The sequence below is a fragment of the Staurois parvus genome, unplaced genomic scaffold (genome assembly GCF_062004578.1).
Source record: "Staurois parvus isolate SC_StPar_1 unplaced genomic scaffold, SC_StPar_1.0 ptg000636l, whole genome shotgun sequence".
Taxonomy (NCBI): domain Eukaryota; kingdom Metazoa; phylum Chordata; class Amphibia; order Anura; family Ranidae; genus Staurois; species Staurois parvus.
In genome coordinates, this window is record NW_028318432.1 from 6349387 (window position 1) to 6376411 (window position 27025).

The following is a 27025-nucleotide window of genomic DNA, read 5'->3' on the forward strand; positions in this document are numbered from 1 at the left end:
CCCTTGTGACGCGTCGTCATGGCGGTCACATGATCGGGAAAGGTCCCGATCCAAAGAGCAGACTGGGACCTTTCCGTGAGTACCAGACACATGTGCTGGGAGCGCGCAGGGCGCGCGCTCTCAGCACATATGTTTTTTTTTTAATTGAACGCAAATGTGCAGCCGCTCGGCGTCTAGGCCCAGACACCGGGAGGCCGCACATTTGTGTGCGGCCGGCGTAAAGAGGTTAATTGGCTCCTGTCTAAATTGGCCCTAATATGTGTATATATGAATGTAAGTTAGAGATCTTAGATTGTACACCCCTAGAGGATCTGAGGTGTGTATACAATATATGTAAAGTGCTATGTACATTGGCAGCGCTATGTACAATAAGTACCAGTAATAATAATAAATTTACCCTCTTGTTTGTAGAGAATATCTGTCAATCTCTCCATTTTATACATTTCCTCAACTCTAGTGAGCCACATGCAGAAATATTTTGATATTGTTCTGCCTATAAAATTGGTCACCTTTCAGTTTTTGTTTTCAGGGCTTATGACATTCTCCAGGAGATAAATCTTTCAGCAAGTCGGAGAAGCAATTTTAGTGAGCTGGCTCTGAACAAGATGCTGGATAATAACCTTTCTCTGAAATACAACCAGAAAGGATTTTTATCCTACAACAACCTCATAAATGATGGATTTTATGACCACGGCCGGGTATGTTAGAACTAGAGTATAAGTCATGTATAGGTGTGTTGGAGTACATCATGAGATTGTCACAAAATTATCTGTGGAACACAACTTAGACTTTAATTCAGTTCATTCCAAACGTTTCTAAAGTATATTTTGGTTAAACATGACAATTTGGCTATGTAAGCAAATGCTTTACACTGTTAATATGTGTGCCAATTTATATTGTACAGATAAAACCAGATGCAAAGTTACCATCTCTGGAAGAACTTAGTAGACAGGAGCTGAACCAAAGCCGGGCAGTTATTTTAATCAATACAAGATTACCTGAACTGTAAGTGCTGAGCTGAGCTGCTAAGCCACATCTGGGAGAAGGGATGGGAAGATAGGCTGCTGAGAAAACAGGTTAATTGCTGTAAATATTGAGGATAAATTGCTCTACAGTGCCTGCAGCTGCTATGGGTGGTGAGGGCTTGTTTTAATCTATGTTGTGTTGAAAACATATAAATGCTTGAATGTCCTTAGCCTTGCCATCCACTTTGGCATTTAGTATCTAATATATATATATATATTCAAGCAAAGACAAACAAGTGGTATTATTCCATGCTACCACATATATTTGTTGCTGTGTCTTAAGTAGTGATGTGCCTGCAGTCACTGACAGCACGCAGTCACAGAGCAAGGATTGGGAGTTGGTAGAACAGACTCCTGATCACATGATCATTGAGACAGCCAATCACAGATTTCTTTTACCAGCTCGTGGAAAATGGTTAAGCCACCCTATATTATACAAAAACTAAAAAAATATATATTTGCTTAGGATCTACTTTGAAGCCCAGTTGAACTCTCCTCATAAATTAGCTAAAAAAAATTCCAGGTACATAAATAAATTCTAGATGCTAAGACTTACAATTGGTTTTCATTAGAAAACAGCCACAGCCTGCGTAGAAAGCACTGTCCCCTGCCAGCATACTGCAGAGAAAAACAGTTGCTTTCTGTGTAGAAGCAGTGGTCTATCTGCAGAGGTCCAGCATGCCTCCTGTTGATTCAAAGCATGAGCTATTGGCCTGATGTATTAGGGGGTGCTGGACCCCTGCTGTAAAATCACTGCTTCCACACAGAGAACAGAGCTCCTACACTGCAACTGCTGGCAAAGAACAAGCTTTTCTCATGCTCCCTGCTAACTGAAAAGCTATAATCCTGACTCAAAAGTGGTCATGTTGGAACTCTGCAGAGAGACCATTGCTTCCACACAAAGAGCAAGGATCCTTCTCTACAGCATGCTGGCAGGGGACTGGCTCTGCTTCTCAGGCTGGGGCTGCATTCTAAAGAAAACGAAAAAACTGAAGACATTGAACATCTTTTGTTTTGATGCACCTGGAAGGTATCTAGATAATTTAAACGGAAAGTTCAATTGGGCTTTAAATAGTTTTGTCTTGTAGCTTACATGAAAAATTATTCTTCCAGTGCTACCCCACCACCCCTTCCAGCGGAGGAGAAAACAGAGCAAAGCATCAGACGGTCTCCATCATCACAGAGCAGAAGCGCCTCTAGAGAACAAGGAGGGTATGTGCTTATATTCCTGTCCTCATTACTGTTCAATCCACACGTGAACAAATGAATGTCCAGAGGTGGATAGAAGTGGTAGATAATATAAGGGATACGTTATCACAATTTTTTACATTTTGAATTTTGGTGTAGCCTTGTGATTGTCAGCCCTGATGGTGGAAGCAGAATTCCCATCATAGAGTAAGAAGGTTACTGGAATTGGTTTCTGATTGTTTGATATTGTACATGATGTATATTGGCAAAATTACTGTGACAGGTTATCGTATTACTTTTTATTGTCAGTCGGGCTCAGTCACCTGTAGAAGACAAGCAAGAATCGTCTTCAGTGAAATCCCCTTCTGTAAGCCGGAGTAGGATGAAAGAGAAGTCTTCCAGGTAATTCTCATATATTTGTATTAGGTTGGTTGTAAGCCTCAGATATAAAGTATGAACAAAGTATATTTATTTATTTCAGGTACTTATATATCGCCGTCAATTTACGCAGCGCTTAACATATATATATATATTGTACATTCACATCAGTCCCTAACCCTCAAGGGGTGTACAATCTAAGGTCCCTAACTCACATTCATACATACACATACTATGGACAATTTAGACAGTTACCAATTAACCTACCTGCATGTTTTTGGTGTGGCACAGGGAGAACATGAAAACTCCAGGCAGGTGGTGCCGTAGTTGGGATTCGAACCAATGACCCGAATACTGCCAGGCGGAAGTGCTAACCACTAAGCCACTGTGCCGCCCCATAGTGTGTATTTGTCTCAACCCAGTGTACTAAGTTTCATTTCTGTCTGCTGCTTTGTTCCTCTGCTATCAGCTTGAATCATTTCTGACTAGTTTTCCTGACACCAAGAGAAAAATGGTGACAGGGGAGGAACCTCCATCAGATTGACAGCCTCAGCTCTGTTCCCATGAGCTGTGTGAAGGGGGGGGTGTCTCTTCCCTCCAATCAGCTATTAGAGCTCTCCTCACTGAGCTCTGCAGAGTGTAACTTCAGCTTTCCACCCCCTTTTTTTAACTCTCTAACAAGCTTTATAAATTCAGCACTTTGAACTGATGTAGAGTAGATTGCAGATAGACAAGTACAACTTATGTAGGAGGATTTGTTTAATTTCTGTATATCACCTGAGGCCCGTCACTTCAGTGGGTATAAGTGAGGGGTTACAACCACTTTAAATTCGGTTGTATAAATATAAGAGTTTTGGCCCTTTAAAATTGCATTTACTTATATAACTTAGTTACATTTTGCTCAAAATGTTCCTCTCCTGACCGCGATTCTTCTGTTTTCAGGAGAGAGACATTTAACTGCCCCCAAAACTGCTGCTGCTAAGCTCTGACAAAAGCCTATGTGTACATGGACACGTTGGCTTTTATTTAGTCGAGTTCTGGAGCTTTGGCAAAAAAAAAATGCCAAAGGCTTCTAAACTCATGTTTAGGAGCAGCAGTGTACATGTGGCCTAGGGACCCATGCACAGTTTGCTGGGAAATGTTTATTTAAAAAAATAAATAAATTATGAAAAAATTGCAAATAAATACCTAATGCAATTAGCACCACAGGCAGGTTTGTGCCTATAGTACATTCATAGATTTTTAGGCCACTATGAGCCAGTTAAGGGTGGGATGATTTCACAGATTTCACAGAATTCCACCCAACGTTGTTCTCCCAGCAGATGTTTTTACTTTACACTAATTAATAAAAAACATGCACGGCTTAAAATCATGTGGAGTTTTCTGGAGAGCTCAGAAATCCTCTACTGAAAGACAGACGTGCAGTGGAATGTGTCAGCCAATTCTTTTTTATGAATTAGCGGATGACTACATTGAAGCAGATGTGTTTTCTAACAGAACACCTTCGTATGACGGGTTTCAGGGCAACAATTAAAACTAACAAAGCTGAACATTTTTGTGGATTATAACATGTACCTGTTAAACTGTGCTACAATGTAATTAAAGTGGTTTTAAATATAAAAGGTTTTTTTTTTTTAACCTCCATGCATTCTTTTCATAAAGGTTTTTAAACCTTTTAATAGTAGATTTTAATAATAAACCTTTTAATAGTAGCTTCCCCCAGCCCCCTTGAAATACTTGACTGAACCCAATCACGATCCAGCGCTGTGCCCATCTGCAGCAGCACTGTGCTACCCTCCCCTCTTCTCACAGGAGGCTGTGTTCTCAAATCCTGTGAGCAGAGAGGGGGGGGCAGGGCTGAGCTGTACTGTATGTGTCAATAGACACACATAGTGTGGCTCGGGATTGAGCCCGCTGGAGTGCCCCCATAGCAAGTGGCTTGTTATTGGGGCACTCAGAAAGGAGAAGGAGCGCTGGAAGGGGACCGCAAAGGAGGAGGTTCGGGGCTGCTCTGTGCAAAACCACTGCTAAGAACAGATACGTATAACATGTTTGTTATTTTAGGAAAAAAATTAAACCTTTAAAACCACTTTACTTAAAGTGTTCCTAAACCCACAAAAGTAAAATCAGTCTGTATATGCAGTAAAGTATGCTTGTTATGCTCACGGTGGAACCTAAGGGGTTAATCCTCTGTGTAAAAAGGCCATTTGATCCTTTCTTCTCTGTTCCTCCCTTTTTTCAAGCAACCAACTCTTATCTCCTTATAAGACAGACTGAACGGTAGACATTTTGCAAATGCTCAGTTTGGTGTGTATTGCTAGAGGGTTTTTTTTTCTTGGGAGAGTGCATGTGATCAGCACTGTCCAAACAGAGGTCAGGGGTTTTGCATCCTCCTAGAGCAGCAAGAAAACTCCTCCTACAAGATTTAGGTAGTGCTTGGCTGAACACTGATAGAAGCCACAAGACTGCTCAAACTGCTGATGAGAAAATGTATTTAGCAGTTTATATTTACTAAAATAATTGCATTTCCATGTTCTGTGTACTGTGGGAGAGCGGATATAATGGATGCAGGGTCCTGGATTTAGTAACACTTTAAGGAAATGTTGGTTTTTGGAAAGCACAGATAATTCAATTCACTTGGGAGCATTGTATATATCCTCACAGTTACCACTCTGTGTTGGATACCATATCTTTATATTACAGATAATTCAAAGTTTTCAACCTGGGCTCATTCTAATAAAGAAAAAATATACCAGTTTTTGGTCAATTAAATTTAATTTAAATGTCTCTATTGGCTTTGTGTTGACTTCGGCTGATACCCACCACAATTTCGGTTGTTAAGGACCATACAGTCATTGAAAATAGCAAGTGGCAGATTGCATAGGTCAGTTCAATTCCATGTGATCATATGTTTGATCGAATTGAGTTAATGAAAAGCTTCTGAAAATACCATGTGTATTGTCAACAGTAGGCAGGATTTTTCATTTTAAAACTTTAATGGGCAAATCAAATGGTTTTAAGTAACTTTTTTTTGTTTACCAATTTATAAACTGTTTTATGGATTTTATATTTTTTATTACTTTAAGTATCTTTAAATATTACTCTAAGTAATCTAAAACTAAATGTTTATTTTACAGATAAACATTTATGACTGGGTCTCCAATTACAGTACATTTTGTTTGCCATGCATACCGGGCTTCCTAACAAGCTTGCCAAATTGTCTATGGCTATTGTCCTAAACAGAAAACTTGTACAGGATTGCATAGTCTAGCAAATAAAGAGGAAGGATGTCCCTCCTCTGAGTCATACAGCAGTGTGTGTTGTGAGTACTCCTGCAGCCAGCAGGCTGTTTGAAAAAAACTGAACAGATTCCCCCATCCATACAAGCTAGGTGGATGGAGGAATCCTCCCCATTGGGTCATTGTACTCTGACAGCTAGGACTGTTGCTGGAGTGCTGTAAAATGCAATTCAGTATGGCTACCTGGATGCTTTCTGTACACAGGTGGTGTACAGAATGCCCCCCCCCCAGAAATGTAATTCCCTGTTTGTGTGATTGGCTTACTGATATTCCCAGAAGTCTGCACAATTCAATTCAGATTTATAGCATCCCCTGCAACAAAAATGTCATTGTTGGTGAGATATTCCCAAAGGAAAATCGTGACTAAAGGGATGCAGACCCTGCCACTTGCACATTAGAGCCCTACAGGTGCAGCAGCTGACAGATAATTATAAAGCCACTCCCATACAGATTCACTTTGCACATGGACATAGACAAACAAACAGCTACTCCTTCAGAATAGCAAAAGGTAGGACTCTGCAACAAAGTTTGTTAAAATCCCTGCAGTGTACATTGATCACCCATAGGGGAATGTTTTTCTCAAAAAAAGTGGAGTTACTCTTTAACCCCTTGGCGCCGAGCATATGCAAATTAGCGGCCCCACTGGACTGTTTTTTTTTCCATGGGGCCGCTAGTCTTCATACCTATCTTTGTGCCGCACAGCGTGATCCCAGCACAAAGACTGGGGTGTCAGTGAGAACAATTCTAATGATCTTGATCTGGAACTCCCAATTCCGGGTCACATGAATGCTGTTAAAGCCTCTGCTTGGATATCACAGTGATCAGTCACTGTGAAGCCTGCCCCACTTGTTTTCTCTGTGAATGGAGGAGAGAAAAAAAGTGGTTGTAAAAATAACTAAATAAAAATAATAATAAAAAAATAAAATAAAACAATAAATAAAAATACCTAGATCAGGGCTTGATCTAGGTCAGTGCCATGGTTAATGTTTGGGTCAGGGTCAGTATTTTTTTTATTCTGGTCAAGATTTTTTTTTTTAATTTTTAAATTAGTATCAGGGTCAGTTAGTGGCAGGATAAAAAAAAAAGCAAAATGCACACTAATGTTTATGGGCCGTGCTACGGGTATAAACAACAACTAACATAGATATATGTGGTATCGTTGTGATCGTCATGAGCAGGAGAAATTATTTTGGGATGTTTTTTGGTGGTTGGTTATGGTAGTTATGTTTATGGTGAAAGCCCCATTTGTCCTAAAAAAAACAAGGTATAATCCACCTGGATGCACAAAGTAGTTTTGATTTAGTTTAGTAGAACAGTATTGTCAATATGCAGCTTAAATCAAGAACAAAGGGCCATGAACTCAAACTAGCAGAAGGAAAATTCAAAATCAATCTTAGAAAATATTATTTTACCAAAAGAATAGTTCACAATTGAAACAGACTTCTAACAGAGGTCTTGAGTCAGTCAACAGCAATTAAATTTAAACATATTTGGACAAACCTAGAGCTGTATAAAATGATTAGAAAAAAAAAACTAAAGAAAAAAGGAGGCAGACTCATAGGGGTTTATTTACTAAAGCTGGAGAGTCCAAAATCAGACTCACTTCTGCATAGAAACCAATCAGCTTCCAGGTTTCATTGCCAAAGCTTCATTGAACAAGCTGAGGTTAGAAGCTGATTGGTTTCTATGCAGAAGGGAGTCTGATTTTGGACTCTCCAGCTTTAGTAAATAAACCCCATAGTGCCAGTTGGTCGTTTCTTCACTTTTTTGTATTTCTAAAAGGTGTCACATTTTTTTTTCTTCTCTCTATACCTCTGTATACCTTCGTATTTATTCTCAGAATATATATATAGATATATATAAAATATATTTTTTCTTTTATTAAAACTCAAGCAGGGTATCATAGAAACTCTGGCTTCCAGATGGTGTGGCTGCATTAGTTTTCTTTTGATAATCCTGCCAGTAATACACCTCCTACCCTAGAGTGGCATCACTCACTTAAAGTGTAACTAAAAGCAAAACTTTTTTTTTTTAAATATTGCATAGAGTGGAGAGAGATTATAATGCCTGTTAGGTTTTATTGCTACCTTTGCCCCTTAAGGCTAGGTTCACACCTATGCAGTTTGCATTGATCTGTTTCTGCAGTGCTTTTTGTGGTGCATTTTGTATTTTTGCATATGCGTTTTTGACGCTTTTTTTATTTGTTTTGCGTTTTTATGGGTTATGTTCACAGGGAGTGAATGCGAAAGCAAATGCCAAGTTTTGGCTTGTCATCAGAACAGGGATAGAAGAAAAATCTTCTAAGGCGATAATCAAGGGTTTCCTCACTTTATAGTGCTTTCTTCTCATGTCCTATTTTGGCACAGGAAGTGAAGGGAAGTCTACTCTACAGGAAACAGATGGAAAAAAAGAAAGGAGTTATAACCCTTAACCCTTGCTTTGTCCTTCCAAAATGGAAAAAGAAATGTTTTGCCTTTGGTTTTACTTTATTAAATTGTATGTATGAAGGAGCAGCGTTTTCACCCAAGGACAGATTAGGGCTAAAGAACACCTTTTCCCCTCTCCTCGCCAGGGGAAGGTGTTTTGTAGTCTACAGAGATAGTCGGGAACAACTGATAAGAAGCAGAGAATACAGGAAGGTGTTAGCTAAGAGGATTTTTGGTAAGATCAGGAACTGTGTGCAGGCAGCCTTTGTTAGTGAATGGAGACACGTTGATTGTGCATACACACCTGTACATCTGAGTTTGACAGGCGTGCAGAGGTAGGTGCGTGGATCCGAACATACATCGTCTGTGTTCAGGGGGGCCGTGCACTCATCCATGCTGACATGCCAAACAGATGAGCCAGTACAGCCACTGCGCCTCCATTTACTAACATAGGCTGCCTGCACGCAGCTCCAAACGCATCAACAAATTCCTCATTTATGCTGTACAGACCTCAGGGGAAGTTTGACTTTAGGGTTTACATACACTGCAACAAACCCTTTCTGTAGACGTGCAGTGAAATAAAAGAAGCAGCATAGCATGGTCAATGTGTAATGATATAAAGCATTAAAAATGTGTATTAATAAATATGGCTGCCTTCAGGTATATATAAATTATGTTTAGAAACAGGGGATTTAAAACATCAACACACATTGATAATGATACTTACATTAAGTTGATCACTTCCATATGTATCTAAAACATTACAAAGAGGATACATTTCCATTTCAGAAATCAGTGGAGTGGCTTTTCATAGTATCTCAGAGGTCAGGTTGTAGCTTTGTCATTTAAATCTGTCTGTGGGGTATTAATTCCTCTGTCCAGCAGCTGGAGATATATTGATATAGATTCTAATTTCAGCTCAAATTTTTCATGTAAAGAAAACACTTTTTGTGTATATCTGTGCTTTCCCATATATGTTTCCGACATTACATGGCTGTCCTGGCTGATTCTTACCTTGTAAATCACAGAGGGTTAACAGTGAGTTCAGACAGCTAAAAATCTTAATAAGGAAACCTGCCATTAAAGAAATAGATGGGCTACCATTGTTGTTCTCCTATAAATGCTGGCTTCCAGCTCTCATGCTGATCCTCTGGTTTCAATACTGTCATAGTCTCAAAAAAGGTTTACATATTAGGAGCTCTGTATTGATCAGGGGCAGACTGACAACTCATGGGGCCCCCGGGCAATAGGGGATCATGGGGCCCCTGTGTCCTTGCCCAAACTCAAAAAAGCCTATGAAAAAGGTACCAGGGGCATCTCATGGGGCCCCCTACTGACCCCGGGCCCTCGGGCAGTGCCCGAGTTTCCAAATGGTCAGTCCGTCCCTGGTATTGATCCATACTTGAAGCCAGGTGATCAAGAAGATCAACTTATGTATGCAATCTGCCACTGTTTGCTGGCTTAGTGCATCACTAACTAAAACTTTTTGTTAGTTTTGGAAAGAGTGATTTATTTATTATGGATATTTATATACTGCCAACAAATAAAAAATTGCGAAAAGGCAGGCTTTTTGTTGCAGAAGAGACATGCAATGTATTGTAAGGCGCTGAGCAAACTGTTGGCGCTATATAAATCCTCTATAATAATAATAAGAATGTCTCTTCTGTAATAAATGTACACTAACAATAAATAGAAAACTTGCGCCAAAGAAATAAAAATAAATCAAGTAAATGCTGCTGTTCAAAAAATGACTAAACATCCAACAAAACTCACACAGCGCAAATAAAAAGATATAAGAAAATTAAAATAAGTCCAAAATAAAATAAATGGAAAAAAAAAAGAGTAAAGTCCCAAATTAAAGTCCAGTGTCCCAAACGTTTGTGACAAAAAATTTTTTATCTATAAAACAAACTTCATAAATTTTCCAGCGTGCTCACACCATCAGTGATAAATCATTTGCTCCACACTCACCAGGCAGCGTGGATTCTCAAGCTGATATAGCTTTGAGAGACATAAACAGACTTATAGGTGGAGTGTAGTTGCCTCAGATGTTTTTCCTCCCTTTAATGATTCCTTACTGGATCTCCTTCCAGGGTGATTCCACATAGAGCGTAATACTATATGAGGGTCAAAGAAAATTTTCTTAAAAGACTTTCCTTGCACTCACATTAGGTGGCTTCAAAACCAATTTCCATGAATTCACATGCCTCCCAAACCACCAATAGTGATCCCTCCTTCACTTCCTCCAAACTCTCACTCATGGATGGATGGATGAGTGATTGTAGAATTTTGTGACCAGCCTGTATGGACAAAAAAGCCTCCCAAGCTGCCTCTTACCTGCCTATTCACAATCATTTGTGAAATGTACAGTGAGCTGCGCATGCATAACCCTTCGCCGACACCTGCTGTGTTGTACACAGCGTCTGTCAGCAGGTCTCGGTCACTGATACATGGCAAGACTTGCTGACCGGCTGTGTCTAGTCACAGCCCAGAGCCCTGTGTTGACAATCAACACAGGGCTCTGTACAGAGGGAACTATCTCTCGGTTTCTCATCCTTGCAAAGCAGGGATGAGAAACAAAGATGTCTCAGTAAAAGCAGAACATAATACATACATTACACATTGCTAGGCACACATTTAACCCCTTGATCGACCTAGATGTTAACTCATTCTCAGCCAGTGCCATTAGTACAGTGATAGCGTATCGTATTATCACTGATCACTATATTAATGTTACTGGTGATGTAAGTGGTAGTTTGTCAGTTCCCCTCAGCGTCAGTTAGTGTCAGATTGCCCACTGCACAATCGCAGTCCCATAATAAATCCCTGATTGCCACTATTAGTAGTATTAAAAACAAACATAAATAAAAATTGCAATATAAATCCCATAGTTTGTAGACACTATAACTTTCATGCAAATCAATCAATATTCACTTATTGGGATTTTTTTTTACCAAAAGCATGTAGCATAATACATTTTGGCCTCATTTTATGAAGGAATTTGATTTTTTTTACATTTTCATTGAATGTGTTTTATAGCAGAAAGTAAACTTTTTTTTTTTGTGAGTCTTTTTTTGTTTATATTGAAAAAGTTAAAAACCCAGTGATGATCAAATACCAAAAGAAAGCTTTGTGTGAAAGAAAATTATATAAATTTAGTTTGGTGACTGCGTTGCATGACAGCACTATTACCAGTCAAAGTAGCGCAGTGCTAAATAGGAAAAAGTGGCCTGGTCATGAAGTGGGTAAAACTTTCCTGAGCTTAAGTGGTTAAGGACAAATAAGGCTTTCTTTTCTTGATATTGTCTTGCAACAATGATTTTTTTTTTTTTTGCAATCTTTAAAAAACAAATCACAACAAAACACACTTTTTGATTTTTTTTGAGATGTGTCAATTTAAAAATAAATAGTGTTACTGCAGATGAATGAACAAAATGATACAAACGTAACATTGTTACTGTTTAATTTTTGTATATTGACTTCTGAACAAGTTTTATTTATAAACACTGTAAGATCGCTTTTTTGTCAGCTACAGCTGCCCACACCTTCTCTGAGTATACTGTAATGACAGCCTTGATTAATTAAAGCCAACAGTTGCTGTACATATTGGGGGGGGGTTTCCAGAAGCAGTGTAGAGAGAATGGACGTGCTAGACAGGTCCTGTGTATAATGATGAAGTTTGTTTTGGTGTGTGTAGCCCGCCTAATGTCTGCAACTAGTTAAGCCGTTATATCAACAGATTCTGAGTCCTTTTGGACCTTTTAAAGGAAGTGGAATATCATTGATCTCCTGGCAAAATCAACTGGTAATAAAGCTATGTTTTTTGGGGGGACTCAGAAAAACAAAAACGCTTACAACAGGCATTTATATAGTGATAACAATTTATGCAGTGCTTTATATATACAGGTGAAACTCGAAAAATTAGAATATCGTGCAAAAGTTAATTTATTTCAGTAATGCAACTTAAAAGGTCAAACTAATATATGAGATAGACTCATTACATGCAAAGCAAGATAGTTCAAGCCGTGATTTGTCATAATTGTGATGATTATGGCTTACAGCTCATGAAAACCCCAAATCCACAATCTCAGAAAATTAGAATATTGTGAAAAGGTGCAATATTCTCGGCTCAAAGTGTCCCACTCTAATCAGCTAATTAAGCCATAACACCTGCAAAGGGTTCCTGAGCCTTTAAATGGTCTCTCAGTCTGGTTCAGTAGGAATCACAATCATGGGAAAGACTGCTGAACTTTTGCACGTTATTCTAATTTTTTGAGTTTCACCTGTACACGGTCTCGTAGATTCACATCAGGCCCTTCCATCAAGGGGTTTACAATCAGGGGCAGACTGACCATTTGGAAACTCGGGCACTGCCCGAGGGCCCGGGGTCAGTAGGAGGCCCCATGAGATGCCCCTGGTACCTTTTTCATAGCCTTTTTTGAGTTTGTGCAAGGACACAGGGGCCCCATGATCCCCTATTGCCCGGGGGCCCCATGAGTTGTCAGTCCGCCCCTGTTTACAATCTAAGGTCCCTTATGTCTCATACAGACACACACACACTAGGGCCAATTTAACAAGTTAACGTGTATTTTGAGTGTAGGAGGAAACGGGAGTACACAGAGGAAACCCACGTAAGCAGAGAGAACATGCAAACTCCATGCAGGTCCTGGACCCCGGTGCTGCTAACCACTAAACCACAGTCTGCCTTTAGCTGTCAGTTTTTATTTCTGTCTGTGTCCCTGCTGGGGAGATTCACTGTATTTGTTATGATGATGGAACAAAAAGTGATGGGAAATCCAAAATCTTACAGTTGTCACTGTAACAGGATAAAAGCAGAAATCATCAAATGTGGGCATCTGACACCTACAAAAATGGGGTTTCTATTCCCTTCCTGGTGTGTGTCCAGGACTAATTATAAATTGATCTGACCACTGTAATTGTCCAAAATTTGCCATGCGCTCTGTTTGACACAACATTACACTTTGTACTCCTGATGAAGTCTCGTTTAGTGGCAAAACCTGTTGGGTTCAGGGATTTTGATTTTATTTTGTCTTTCACTTTGAATGAGCTCTAATTCTTATTGAGGTAAGCCAGGCTATGATGAGGCTTACGGGAGGTACCCGTGTGCTGGTGGATGCAGTGTTGTACTAGGACAGTATTGCTACCATGGAAACAGAGCAAAAGGCGGAGCCACCATCAAAGCATAAATTCTTACGCCTGGATGGTGGTGCCTCTTTTAGGCTCAGTTCACACTAGCTTTGTCAGCAGGTGTCAGACAGGCGTTTGGGAAGCGTTTTTAACGCTTCTCAAATGCCTATGAAAATTCTGCACATGGCAGCACAAAGTGCTGTTCACACTGATACGTTAGTGTCGCATCGCGGCAAAACTGATTCCTCGTGTTGAATCAGGAGGAGTTGAAGCCTCCCATTCAAGTCTATGGCGCCTGGCAGGCGTTTGCGGTGCTGTTGCGACATGGTTGCGAGCCGTTTGCGATGCGGTAATAACATTTAACTTCATTATAGTCATTTGTCATGCGGTTTTAACGCTTGGCAGACGCCTATCAACCACCTCAAAACCGCGCATAGGGCATTTGGGGAGCATTAAAAACGCTTCCCAAATGCCTGTCTAAAGCCTGTCAAACGCTATAGGGGCGTTTGGCAAGAGTTAGAAATAAATTCAAGTGTGAACGAGCCCTTACTGTGCTTTTATATATATGTGCACTAGGTTTCTCAAGACTGGTCCATAGTGGCGCTGCAACGTTTTTAACCATTTCCTAACTATTTACCAATAAAGTCTTTTTAACCCTTCCCTGATCCTATTCCCCTATCCACTGGTTCCCAAGCAGTGTACTAGTCACCACACTTTTTATAGTATTGCTACCAGGCTGGAACAGGTACTGTGGTGTGCCAGGAATTAGGCAGACCCCTTCAAGCCCCTCAGTAGCCACAGTAACCTTTGGTACTGATCCAAACCTGTAAGTAGATAGGATTTTGTTCAATATACTGACCTTCACCTGTACACTTATCTCTTTCAGATCACTCTATTTTGCAACAGCGGTATATATCATATATCTGCTGGTTGGTGATATGGTCCATGTTTGAAACCTCCCTTTAGATAGAGGTACTTTTTCATAAAAACTCCAGCAGGGGCGGACTGACCATTTGGAAACTCGGGCACTGCCCGAGGGCCCGGGGTCAGTAGGGGGCCCCATGAGATGCCCCTGGTATCTTTTTCATAGGCTTTTGTGAATTTGGGCAAGGACACAGGGGCCCCATGATCCCCTATTGCCTGGGGGCCCCATGAGTTGCCAATCCGCCCCTGACCCCCAGCATTATGGTATTGTGCTTCTGCACTAAACCCATGCCTGAACTAAGTAATTTAGTTTGTTGCAGGCTGGCTGGTAAGTGAGCTGGGAAGTTTTGTTTGTTGTTTTTTGACATGCTTCACCCTTTCATGTGCTCCTAGCTGCAAAAGCCAGTTATAGATTGGGGTGGTTGCCATTTGTTTGTGCTTGACCCATGCTTCCATATAAGTAAGGCCATACACTGGCAGTTTCTTAAGACATTTAATAAAAGTTATGTTTTAGACCATGTTAGGTATGATGCATAGGTTCAATGCATTCCCATTTGTTGGTTGCTGACAAGAAGTGAAGGGAACTTTCTCCAATAACACACATCAAATAAATCTGACATAGTAACACTTCCCTATTTAGATTCACTTTATTAATTTCCATATTAAATCTCTGTAAACCTCTTAATTATTTTCAGCAAAGGAAAGGGCAAAGTGAAGAAGGAGGAAGAGAAGATGAAAGAGGAAGATGAGGTGCCCCAGGTCAAAGCTCCACCAGATCCCAGTCCTGAGACACTGCAGTGGTTCCCACCATGTGACCAGGAATTAAATGACTATATCTCAGAGGCTTCCAGAACAATCCTTCCTCTTCCACACATCCGAGAGCAAGTGGTGGCTCTGGCACAGTAAGTAAATGTTTATTTAGACCAAACCATCCAATATGACTATATGCTCTTATTTAAAGGCTGCACTAAAGGGACAAAAACTTCAGTTCAAGTATATTCCTCAATAACCACAAAGGATATAAATCCACTTTGTATACACCAAATGCCTTTAAAAACCAATATATTAATTGTAAAAGTAACAGAGACATCATCACTGTACAATATACACTCACTGGCCTCTTTATTAGGTACACCAATTCAATTGCTTGGTAACACAAATTGCGCTGTTTTCAAATTTGACAAATTGTACAGGGAAACTTCACCCCGTACTATCTGTCAGAGGGAGGGGGAGGGGGCAGCGGGCGCTGCTGCAGCTATGGGAGCACGTTACATGTTCAACCCTAAAAACGAGATGTACATGTAACATGTTTCCAAAGGTGAACTTATCCTTTAAAGCCCCTTGCAGTTTCCTATATCTCTGTAGCTGAGATCTGTGTGTGGAGTTTCTGGGGCTGTTCACCTGCTGTGCCCATTATGAGGGGTGTTCACTCTACCTTTTTTTTTTTTTTTTTTTTGCTGGACATGTTTAATAGCAAAAAGTCCAAAATATTGTTTTTTTCTCAAAATTGTCGGTCTTTTTTTGCTTATAGCGCAAACGCACAGGCGATCAAATACCACCAAAAGAAAGCTCAATTCATAGGAAAAAAAGGACAGACATTTCATTTGGGTGCAGCGTTGCATGACCGCGCAATTGTCAGTTAAAGTAATGCAAAAAATGGCCTGGTCAGGAAGGGGGGTAAATCCTCTGGAGGACAAGTGGTTAATCAGCCACAAAACCTGTGTAATTGATATTGGTTCGGATTTAAAGGGATAAGGTGGCAACCATAGCCTCACTTAGCCTACCAGGCTCCACTCACATGTATAAAATTATGTCTGAGTGGACTGACCCTTTAAAGCTTATGGAACATATATCATGTGCAGGGGCGGACTGACCATTCGAGCACTGCCTGAGGGCCCAGGGTCAGTAGGGGGCCCCTGGTACCTTTTTTTTTTATAGGCTTTTTTGGGTGTGCTTTGAGTGTGGGCAAGGACACGGGCCCCATGATCCCCTATTGCCTGGGGGCCCCATGAGTTGTCAGTCCGCCCCTGATCATGTGATTTGGAGATTACATATACTGTATTTAGCTCTCTATTGCTACTAGTGCCTGAAAAGTGTGATGAGGGAGCAAAGGGAAGGTGCTGTGTAAGTATGTTCAGCTGCTCAGGCATTAAAGTGAACTTGTCCCTTTGCCTTGCGTGTGCAAAGTACAGTACATCTTCACTCTAAACATTCTCCTAGATCAACCCTGAGAATTATTCTTTTTCCTCTCAGGTACATAATCATTATATTTACTTTCTACAGACTTCAGACTAAAACTGATTTCATTTGAAGCATTTATGCCAGCTTCTTAATCTTACATGATATGCAGCTGAACAGTCAAGATACTGAGACAGCCGCATATATTACCATTTTAATTCATGTAATGATCTGAGCATAATTGCAGCAATCATTCAGGGGCTGTTTATAGTTAAAAAAAGCTTCTTCTTTATTTGAGACAAAAATCTGTAGTATGATGGATCTTCTTGAATTTCACGCAGGTTTGTGGCTGAAAAGATGGGCAGTGCTATAGAGAAGGATCGACTGCATGAATTCAGCTGGGAGCTCCATATCAGTGAACTTAAATTTGAGCTGAAGAGCAATGTCATTCCCATCGGAAAGATTAAGAAAGGGATATTCTATCACCGAGCACTTCTCTACAAGGTATGTTCTGAGAGATTTGGGTTTTTAAAGGGCTTTTTTCGCTTTCCTAATGTAGAGATAAATCGCATATAAGCTCTAATAATAATAATAATGCTGGCCATACACGGTTAGAAAATCATTTGAAAAAAATAGGTATATTTATGAAGATCAGTTGAATGTGCATGCGATAACACCATCATTGTATCAAAATATTTCCCCCAATTGTTGACATATTATCAATCGTTAACAACATAAATTATACATTTTTTGACGATCTGTGGAAAAGATGCAAACATTTGACATTTTGTGAACCTTCCTACTTGCCAACTTTATTTAAAACAAATATCTTTCTTTTCATTGTTTGTACTTCCGGGGTTATATTTGAAAAAATCTACAGCACATGTGCGTGTTCAAACTGTTTTCGGTCAATGTTTAGAAAACCAATCGTTTTGGCTAAAAACAACCAACATGATAGTTGTTTTTTTGCCATAAAACTTTGTATTTTGTTAATCGAAATGAGCCCACTAACGTTTCAAAAGTTGAACAATCGAGTGTATCGAACACTTTTCTAATATATATACCAGGTGATCCTGTCTTGTAGGTGCTTTCAGTTGTAGGGTGATACGTGGCTCCCATCTGTTCTCTTGTGTTGTCACTTTGTTGGTAAAGAATAAAAGCAGCCATGCCCTTTTCACTATCAGGAAAGTGGTCCAAAATATGCAGCTGATGCTGGAGTGACTGACTGACTGTAGACAGGAAGGGGGAGATTTGCTAAAACTAGAGAGTGCAAAATCTGGTGCAGCTGTGCATAGTAACCAATCAGCTTCCAGATTTTATTGTCAAAGCTTAATTGAACCAGTTGGAGTTAGAAGCTGCCATGCACAGCTGCACCTGATTCTGAGTGCTCCAGTTTTAGTAAATCTCCCCCAAAGTGTCTGAAAGAGGCTGGATGACATCTCGAGCACTGAGATGCAAAAAAGTAGTAAAAAGCCTAAGGCCCCTAACACACAGGGCAGACCCGTCAGTGGATCCGCTTGCCCAGCCTGGTATCTGCCCATTGATCCCCTCTGAGCAAGCAGATGACAGGTCCATATCCGCTCCGCTTATGCAGAGCGGACACGGACATAGCTGCTGCCCTCTATGGCTTGTCGGATGGAAACAGACCACCTGTCCATTTCCATCTGACTGTCATCCGATCCGCCATTCATCTGTTTTTAGCGGACAGGATTGGATCGGATGCATGTCTGCTTACATCTGCAGCTCCATAGAGTGGAATAGAGCGTTCGATCGGGTCCACTTGAAAAACATTAAACCAAGCATTAGAAAAGAGATTTGTCTGCCATGCTCACCTCCTCTTCAGCATTGTCCACTGCAATCATTTTTGTTCTGCCACCTGATGTCACCAGTGTTCTATTTTAAAGGATGCTCTGCATCATTTAACCCACTTCCGGTGATTGCAGGGTGTCATGTAAACTCCCTCTTTGTGGATATCACTACAGCACTTAATAGTATATAGATGTTGAGCTTTGTGCTGGTATCATCACATCAGCGCCCCTCTCTGTATCATTGGAAACTGAATGGGAAGATACAGAAGCCCATCAGAGAATGCAGACGAGCAACTGGAGATTGTCAAAGACCACGGACATGCTACAAGAGATGGTCAGAGACTGCAGACATGCTAGAGTTGTTGAAGATTTGAAACAGGTGTCAGTAGACCGTCATAGACTGAAGAAACATTACATGAGACTGCTAGAGGTCACAGCTCCTTTACAAATCATTCCTTTGGCATTTGTGCTCCCTACAGCTAGCTCCCTTTAAATTTACTTTTACCACATTTGCTATTTTTATCAGCAAAATCCGTTTAAAAATCAATGGAAAAACCTTAAGGCCCCTTTCACACGGATGATCCAGTCAGGTCTGCCTGTCAGTTTTTCAGGCAGACCTGATCTGATCCATGTATTCCTATAGGCCAGGGGGCATAAAGAAACTTGTTTCCATTTACACCCACCTACCTCCACTCAGAAGGGGATCTAGCATTTACCACCCATAGAGCAGAACAGGCTTGTTCCGTGTCCGCTCTGCATAAACAAAACAGACATAGACCTATCATCCGCCCCCTCTGTTCTGCCCAAAGCAGATTCCACCCCGTGTGAAAGGGGCCTAAGAGAGAAAATGGATGGATAACACAAAAATAGTAAGATAGTGTAAATTTAGTCTAAGGAAAACTTTCCTTCACTGACCAAAGTAAGCACTGAGGCAGGGGCATCCCTAGGCAGGTGCAGGGGGTGCGTGCCGTGCCGGGTTACACCTTTTTCCACGGGGTGACACTGGTCCTGCTTCACCAGGGGTGGACTGACCATTTGGGCACTGCCTGAGGGCCCGGGGTCACTACAGGGCCCCATGAGAGGCTCAGTCTGTCCTTGTATGTGCCGCTTCTGAAATAAGCAGGCATTGAGGGGACGGACAGTGAGGCAGGCACTTCGGACACCTCTCCTCCTCGGAGTTTCAGCAGAGGGGCGGGTCCACGTCCCTGCCACGGGTGCTGAAGTCAGAGAGCTGGAGGGGCAGGCAGAGTATGCAGCAGGTCAGTGTAATCCCTGGACCCTGGTGACAGCACTGCATGTAGTAAGTAGGGGGGAGAGAGGGGAAGGCTGAGGGAGGGGGGGGGGGGGAAAGGGGGGGAGAAAGAGGGCGGAGAGAGAGAGAGGGGCTTGCTTTAAAACTTACCTTTTTGTGGAGCTGGTGGAGAGATCAATTAGGTTGCAAGCCGACGATCCCCGCAGGATGGATCGGATCTGCGGATTGGGGAGGATAATGGATTGGACTCCGATCTATTATGCTCAATTCACAGATCTGACCCATCCTGCGGGGATCATCGGAGGGGGTGTCACCAAGTGTTACCGCACCGGGTGAAACCAACCCTAGGGACACCGCTACACTGAGGCAAGGGAAACACAGACTCCTATCTTCAGGGGCCCCTGAGGGCCACACAGTAAATGTCAAAGTGTTGCAAGGCTATAATGCATGTGTTTCCTAGGCTGCAATGGACAGCGTTATCATTGCTTGTACTCTATAATGTTCATGTTTTCTAGGCTGTAGCAGACAGAATTGGCATTGCTTGTACTCTGGAACGTGGTGACTACGGTCGTGCTTGGAATGAAGTCAAGTTGCTGAGTGACTCATTGAGACCAGGGACAAGAGCTCCTCCAGAGAGTTACATTGTGGATCTCATGCATCAACCAGGCCACCTGATAAAGCACAGAACTGTGGAGGCCGAGAGCTATCAGCATATATGAGAATTCTATACGTCTAAATGCTCAGGATTTTTCTTTTTTCTTTTTTTTTTCCTTTCTTTCTCACTCTTTTTCAACTTCTGATGTTTAATAGGACATCTGTTGTAAATGTATACATACACAGCTCAAAAAAATTAAATACTTTGAAAACACATCAGATCTCAATGGGGAAAAATATCCTGCTGGATATCTATACTGATATGGACTGGGTAATGTGTTAGGAACGTAAGGATGCCCCATAGTTTGCTGGAAATGAAAATGATCAACCTACAGAGGTCTGAATTCAAAGACACCCCAAAAATAAAAGTGAAAATATTATGCAGCAGGCTAGTCCATTTTGCTGAAATGTAATTGTAGCAACTCAAAATGGTACTTAGTAGTTTGTATGGCATCCACGTATTTGCATGCATGCCTAGCAATGTCGGGGTATGCTCCTAATGAGACGACGGATGGTGTCCTGGGGTATCTCGATCAGAGCATCACTGAGCTCCTGGGCAGTCTGAGGTGCAACCTGGTGGCGTCAAATGGACTGAAACATGATATCCCAGAGGTGTTCTATTGGGTTTCGGTCAGGCGAGCGTGGGAGCCATTCAATGGTATCAATTCCTTCATCCTCCAGGAACTGCCTGCATACTCTCGCCACATGAGGCTGGGCATTGTCGTGCACCAGGAGGAACCCAGGACCCGCTGCACCAGCGTAGGGTCTAACAATGGGTCCAAGGATTTCATCCTGATACCTAATGGCAGTCAGGGTGCCATTGTCTAGCCTGTAGAGGTCTGTGCATCCCTCCATGGATATGCCTCCCCAGACCATCACTGACCCACCACCAAAACGGTCATGCTGAACGATGTTACAGGCAGCATAATGTTCTCCACGGCTTCTCCAGACCCTTTCACGTCTGTCACATGTGCTCAGGGTGAACCTGCTCTCATCTGTGAAAAGCACAGGGCACCAGTGGCGGACCTGCCAATTCTGGTGTTCAGTGGCAAATGCCAATCGAGCTCTATGGTGCCGAGCAGTGAGCACAGGGTCCACTAGAGAGGATGTCGGGCCCTCAGGCCACCCTTATGAAGTCTGTTTCCTATTGTTTGGTCAGAGACATTCACACCAGTGGCCTGCTGGAGGTCATTTTGTAGGGCTCTAGCATAGCTCATCCTGTTCATCCTTGCACAAAGGAGCAGATACCAGTCCTGCTGATGGGTTAAGGACCTTCTACGGCCCTGTCCAGCTCTCCTAGAGTAACTGCCTGTCTCCTGGAATCTCCTCCATGCTCTTGAGACTGTGCTGGGAGAGACAGCAAACCTTCTGGCAATGGCACGTATTGATGTGCCATCCTGGAGGAGTTAGATTGCCTGTGCAACCTCTGTAGGGTCCAGGTAATCAGCGGTAACAGTGACCCCAGCCAAATGCAAAACTAGTGAAAAACAGTCAGAAAAGATGAGCAGGGAAAATAATGTCAGTGGCCTCCACCTGTAAAACCATTCCTGTTTTGGGGATCTTCTCATTGTTGCCCATCTAGTGTACCTGTTGTTAATTTCATTAACATCAAAGCAGCTGAAATTGATTAACAACCCCCTCTGCTACCAGATCAATATCCCGGGAGTTCAATTGACTTGATGCTATACTCTGATTAAAAAGTGTTCCTTTTATTTTTTTGAGCAATATATATATGTGTGTGTGGTTTTTTTATCTGTTTATTTAACTGTTTGCCTAGAAATAAAAATAGTACTTCAAGGCGATCCTACCACAAAGGCCCTTGTTCAGGCACTTTCTGTTATCTTGTGACAACTGTCTACCAGCTGTACTCCCGCAATGTCATTATCATACTATGCCATAATGGAGACTAGTGGCTTTGCCAACACACATAGAACAGGCATGTTCTCACATGAAATATATCTGCGCTAAATGTCTTTGTGGAGAAAAAAATTATATAGCAGCTAACATAAAATTGACGGCGACAATGGTAAAATAAAATATAAAACAAAATGTAACGGTTGTTCTCCCACAATTATAAATATCAGACCATTAAATAAAAAAAGTCCTTAAATTGTGGCTCAATCTTCCATAAAAAGGGTGATGAATTGCCCAAAAGTGGGCAACACCATACACAGCCTCTTACCAGAGGATAAGACCGCAGGTCATGTGGTCTTACACAGCATTTGCAGACAGTCAATGGGAAGATAGGATCATATATCTTCTCCTCCTAGAGGTACCTCCACAGCTCACACCACAGAAGTTACACTCCAAAATAATAGCCACAGAATGTTGATGGAAATGTAAGACCATAAGGCTTCTCCTCCAAAAAGCAACTCCAAGGTTTATAACTCAAGTGTTATAATTCCAGAAACCGATTCAGGATGTTAAGTTGCATGAAAAAGAGAAATAAAAGCTGTTCATTGCATAGTATTATGGTAATTCAATGTTTAATAGAAGTAATGCACTTACAGACAAACAGTAGAAAGAGCATATGGGTTTGTTATTGTTTCCAACCGACAAAATGGCCACAGTACGTGGCGTGATGATGTCAGAGGATGTCCCCACTGGGATATTCCCACAATGAATCTGGTCCAGACCAGTAATATGTAGCCAACACTGGAGTGAGTGCATTTGGAGAGGAAGTGGCTGAGAGAGACTGGAGGAAACCAGCAACTCTCAGATGTGAAAAAGATGAAGGTGGTATTTTATGAAAGAAATGTTCATGAGAAACGGTGCTTTAGCAGAATTAATGTAATCTTGCTTGTGTTTGCATGTACTTTAAGGCCCCATGCATACTGAGTGTTTAGATTCAGTGCATGAGGTTCCAGTATTAAGGTGTGTGTGTGGAGGGCACAGGCGCACTACCAGCCCCACTGAAAGGCTGACAGCTGCTGAATGGTATAATTAGCGTCAGGGGCAGATTGACAACTCATGGGGCCCCTGTGTCCTTGCCCAAACTCAAAAAAGCCTATGAAAAAGGTACCAGGGGCATCTCATGGGGCCCCCTACTGACCCCGGGCCCTCGGGCAATGCCCGAGTTTCCAAATGGTCAGTCCGCCCCAGCCTAGCGTACTAACGTCTTAGGCCATATGCACACAGGCATGAATGCTTGGAAAGGCAGATTGGTTACATACTGAGCTTTCATCCCTTGGCACATACTGTCCTAAAGCATTAATACCACTAGGTGCACCATCCAGCCTGGTCTAGAGGCAGCAGCTGTCAGCCTCCCATAGAGTATGACAGTCTGCAGGCAGTGGGACTGGATGGTGCGCCTGTGCCCTCCGCCTGCACCTAAACACTGGAGCTTCAAGCACCAGGGATAAACAGTGTGCATGGGGCCTAAAGGAAATCTGTACTGAAAGAAATATATAGGCTGCAATTGCTGACCTCTTTCTGAAATGCCAATTTCCTGGCTGTCTCTGGCTTCATTAGTTTCAGAGGAAATGTCCCAGAAAACAGATGCAGCCATTAAAGTCAGATCTCTCGATTGGCATCAGGGGCGGACTGACAACTCATGGGGCCCCTGGGCAATAGGGGATCATGGGGCCCCTGTGTCCTTGCCCAAACTCAAAAAAGCCTATGAAAAAGGTACCAGGGGCATCTCATGGGGCCCCCTACTGACCCCAGGCCCTTGGGCAGTGCCCGAGTTTCCCAATGGTCAGTCCGCCCTTGATTGGCACACTTGTCCTGGAAAACAACCAGGCAGCTAGCACAGAGGCAGAGGTCAGCATTGGCCCCTCATGTTATTCCCCCAGAACAGGTTTCTTTTAGTTGTGGGTATTTGGAGGATCCCGCCCTCTCTGTTGGATTCTCCATGTATTTTATATTAAGGTGTGGTAGTAAACTTGTTTCTGCTACTTTTACCTATAGGTGAGCTTATAATAAAGCTTACCTGCAGGTAAAATGATTATCTCCAAAACATGCCCCATTTAGGAGATATTCCTGTGAGCAGCAGTCAGTGACATGACCGACATATGATTATGCCGTCCCTTCAGAGCTGTGTGCCGCAGTTGTAACTCCTGTGCGCATGTGCGGGAATGATGTCATCGCAGCTTGGCCATTCCAATGGCCAGAGCCTGAGAAGCTGGAAGGAAGATCAGGTGAAGATGGAAGCTCTGTCAGCAGTCACAGTGCATAGCTGGAGAGCTTAGTTTTAAGGCAAGTCTGTATAATGTGCTAGTAGGGGATGCTTACTAGAATATCATGATATTACCTTGCAGGGGGGTCTGAAAAAAAAAATGATTTTTCAGTATTTACCACCACTTTAATAATAACCTACATCGCTTGCAGAAATCGATTAAATCTTAACCACTTCCCGTCCGGCTCATGTATATAACTGGCCAGACGGGGGCAGTGCAGGAGCGGGTTGCCGTTCATAACGGTGCCCTGCATTTTGGACAATGTGCGCTACCTGGGAGCGCGCGGCACCACGATCCAATGCCCGCTGTGTCCAGAGGACTGTAGTGCGTTTTTGCAAAAAGCACTAAAAAACACATTGGTGTGAACGAAGCCTTAGGCTGGAGTTCAGCTTTAATTTGGGCTATTGATATGCTTTGATTGACCACTTCCCGTCCGGCCCAAGTACATAAATGGCTGGAAGGGAGCAGTGCCAAAGCAGGTGGCTGTTTACAAACGGCCCCCCGCATTCACTGCCTGTGCATGCTCCCTGGGAGCGCACGGCACTATGATCCAGTGCCCGCTGTGTCCAGAACACCGATCTCTGTACAGGACCTCTGTGTGAGGTCCCGATCATGTGATCACTGATTGGCCAATCAGTGATCACATGAAGAGTAGTAAGCAATGATGTCACTTCTGACATCATTGCTTACTACGTGTGAAATCTGTGAATGGTCACAGAGGTCACATGGTACAAGGCTATTCGCAACAGCCTTGTACCATGTGACAAGCTGTGACCAATCACATCTCACACAGTAGTTCTCAATGGCTGCAAGAATGCAGCCAGAGAGAAGGAGAAATGATTGATTTTACAGCCTTTATGGGTGTAAAAGCAATCAGTGTAAAAAAAAAAATCTTCATCACCCCCCACAAGTAGTACAGTGTCACTATGGTGACACTGTATTGCTAGGGTGACAGTATGTTAAAAAAAACATAAATAATAATATAAAAAAGTAAAAATGTAAAAAAAATTTTGGGAAAAATTATAATTTTTGGTTATAAACTAATTTGGGTTATTTTTTTTTTACTAAAAAGATAACTGAATAAATTTTGGCCAAGATTTATGAAGAATGATTATTTATTTGCAAGACTCTATAAGAAAAACACTTTTTTTCAAAATGTTTGGACTTTTTCATTTATATAGCAATAAAAAATCCCAGTGGTGAATAAATACCACCAAAATAAAATTTTATCTGTCTCAAAAAAAATGCTAAAAAAATCATATGTGTACAGCGTTGCATGACCACACAATTGTCATTCAAAGTGTGATAGCGCTGAAAGCTGAAAATTGGCCTGGACAGGAAGGGGGTAAAAGTGTCTGGACATGAAGTGGTTAAAGAGTAACTCCAATGTTATTGTGAAAAAACATTCCCCTCCGGGTGATCTATGTACATTCTATGTACATTGCAGGGATTTTAACAAACATTGCAGATTCCTACCATTTGTTATTCTGAAGAAATAGCTCTTTGTTTGTCTCCATGTGCAAAATGAATGTGGATGGGAGTGATGTATCATTATCAGGGTTCTAATGAGGAAAGTGGTAAAGTCTGCATCCCTTTAGGACTCTATGCACACTAGCACTTTTTTTAAGCTCAAAAAACGCTGGTAATAGTGTTTTTAATAGCGTTTTCAGTACATGTAAAGGGGGAAATAAAGCTAGAAAAAAAACTGTTAGGAGCATTTTAGTAGCGTTTAGCATTTTTTTTTGTGCTGGAAAAATGCTCCAAAAAAGCTCTACAAACATTTTTTTTTCTGCTCCTAGACACTGAAACTCAAAAAATGCTAATAGCCTAAAGTAGTGTGTATGGTCACATAGGATAGCACTATTTAGCTTCTAGTAGCAGAAACAAATATGGAGCTTAAAAACCACGGTAGTGTGCATGGAACCTAGAAATGAATTCCCTTGGGAGTATCTCAGAAAAAATGACATTTTGTTGCAGAGGATGCCCAAAATCTGACTTCTTGTATCTTAGTGCAGACTTCTGGAAAAACCAGTAAGCCAATCACACAAGCAGGAAATGACATTTCCAGGAGCTGTTCTGTACACCATGTGCAGAATGCCTCCAAGTTTCCATATTGCATGGCATTTTACAGAAAATTACAGGGGCTGCAAATTGAAAAGGAAAAGTCGTTGTTAATAACAGTATTAGTTAACAGTCAAATACAGTATGGCTTGTGTCGCAATTGCTTATGCCATTTTATTTTTATTTTTAATTTTCTAATTATTTCCCCATGAAAGTGGAGTTGCCCTTTAAACATTTAATCTGCAGGAATATTCCAAAATTCCATATGGTAGGTGTTACAGTGCCACCTAGTGGATGTAGTGGAGGTGTGCTGACAATATGTACACTGTAGTTCACTTTATTATATTCATGTATCTTCTGCTGAAAACATTGTTCAGTGTGTTATATTTTAGGATCCTTTACACTTGTTTGTAAGCAGCACACTTGTTTTTTTACAACATATACTCCGGTATAATTCTTATAAAGCGGTAATACTTTGTTTCAGATCCACATGTCACACATATTCA

At 41.6% G+C, this 27025-nt stretch overlaps 1 protein-coding gene across 2 annotated transcripts in view; it reads left to right on the plus strand.

Moving 5' to 3' along the window:
- ARMC3 (armadillo repeat containing 3) overlaps nucleotides 1–22094 on the plus strand; it is a 79218-nt gene extending 57124 nt beyond the window's left edge. For both annotated transcript variants that reach the window (XM_089693754.1, XM_089693755.1), the window contains 7 exons: nucleotides 530–698; nucleotides 905–1005; nucleotides 2139–2237; nucleotides 2523–2615; nucleotides 15084–15290; nucleotides 16908–17070; nucleotides 20142–22094. In XM_089693754.1, the coding sequence (XP_089549880.1) occupies nucleotides 530–698; nucleotides 905–1005; nucleotides 2139–2237; nucleotides 2523–2615; nucleotides 15084–15290; nucleotides 16908–17070; nucleotides 20142–20345 (1036 nt within the window). In that variant the 3' untranslated portion in view covers nucleotides 20346–22094. The remainder of the gene's footprint in view (nucleotides 1–529; nucleotides 699–904; nucleotides 1006–2138; nucleotides 2238–2522; nucleotides 2616–15083; nucleotides 15291–16907; nucleotides 17071–20141) is intronic.
- The last annotated feature ends 4931 nt before the right edge of the window (nucleotides 22095–27025 follow it).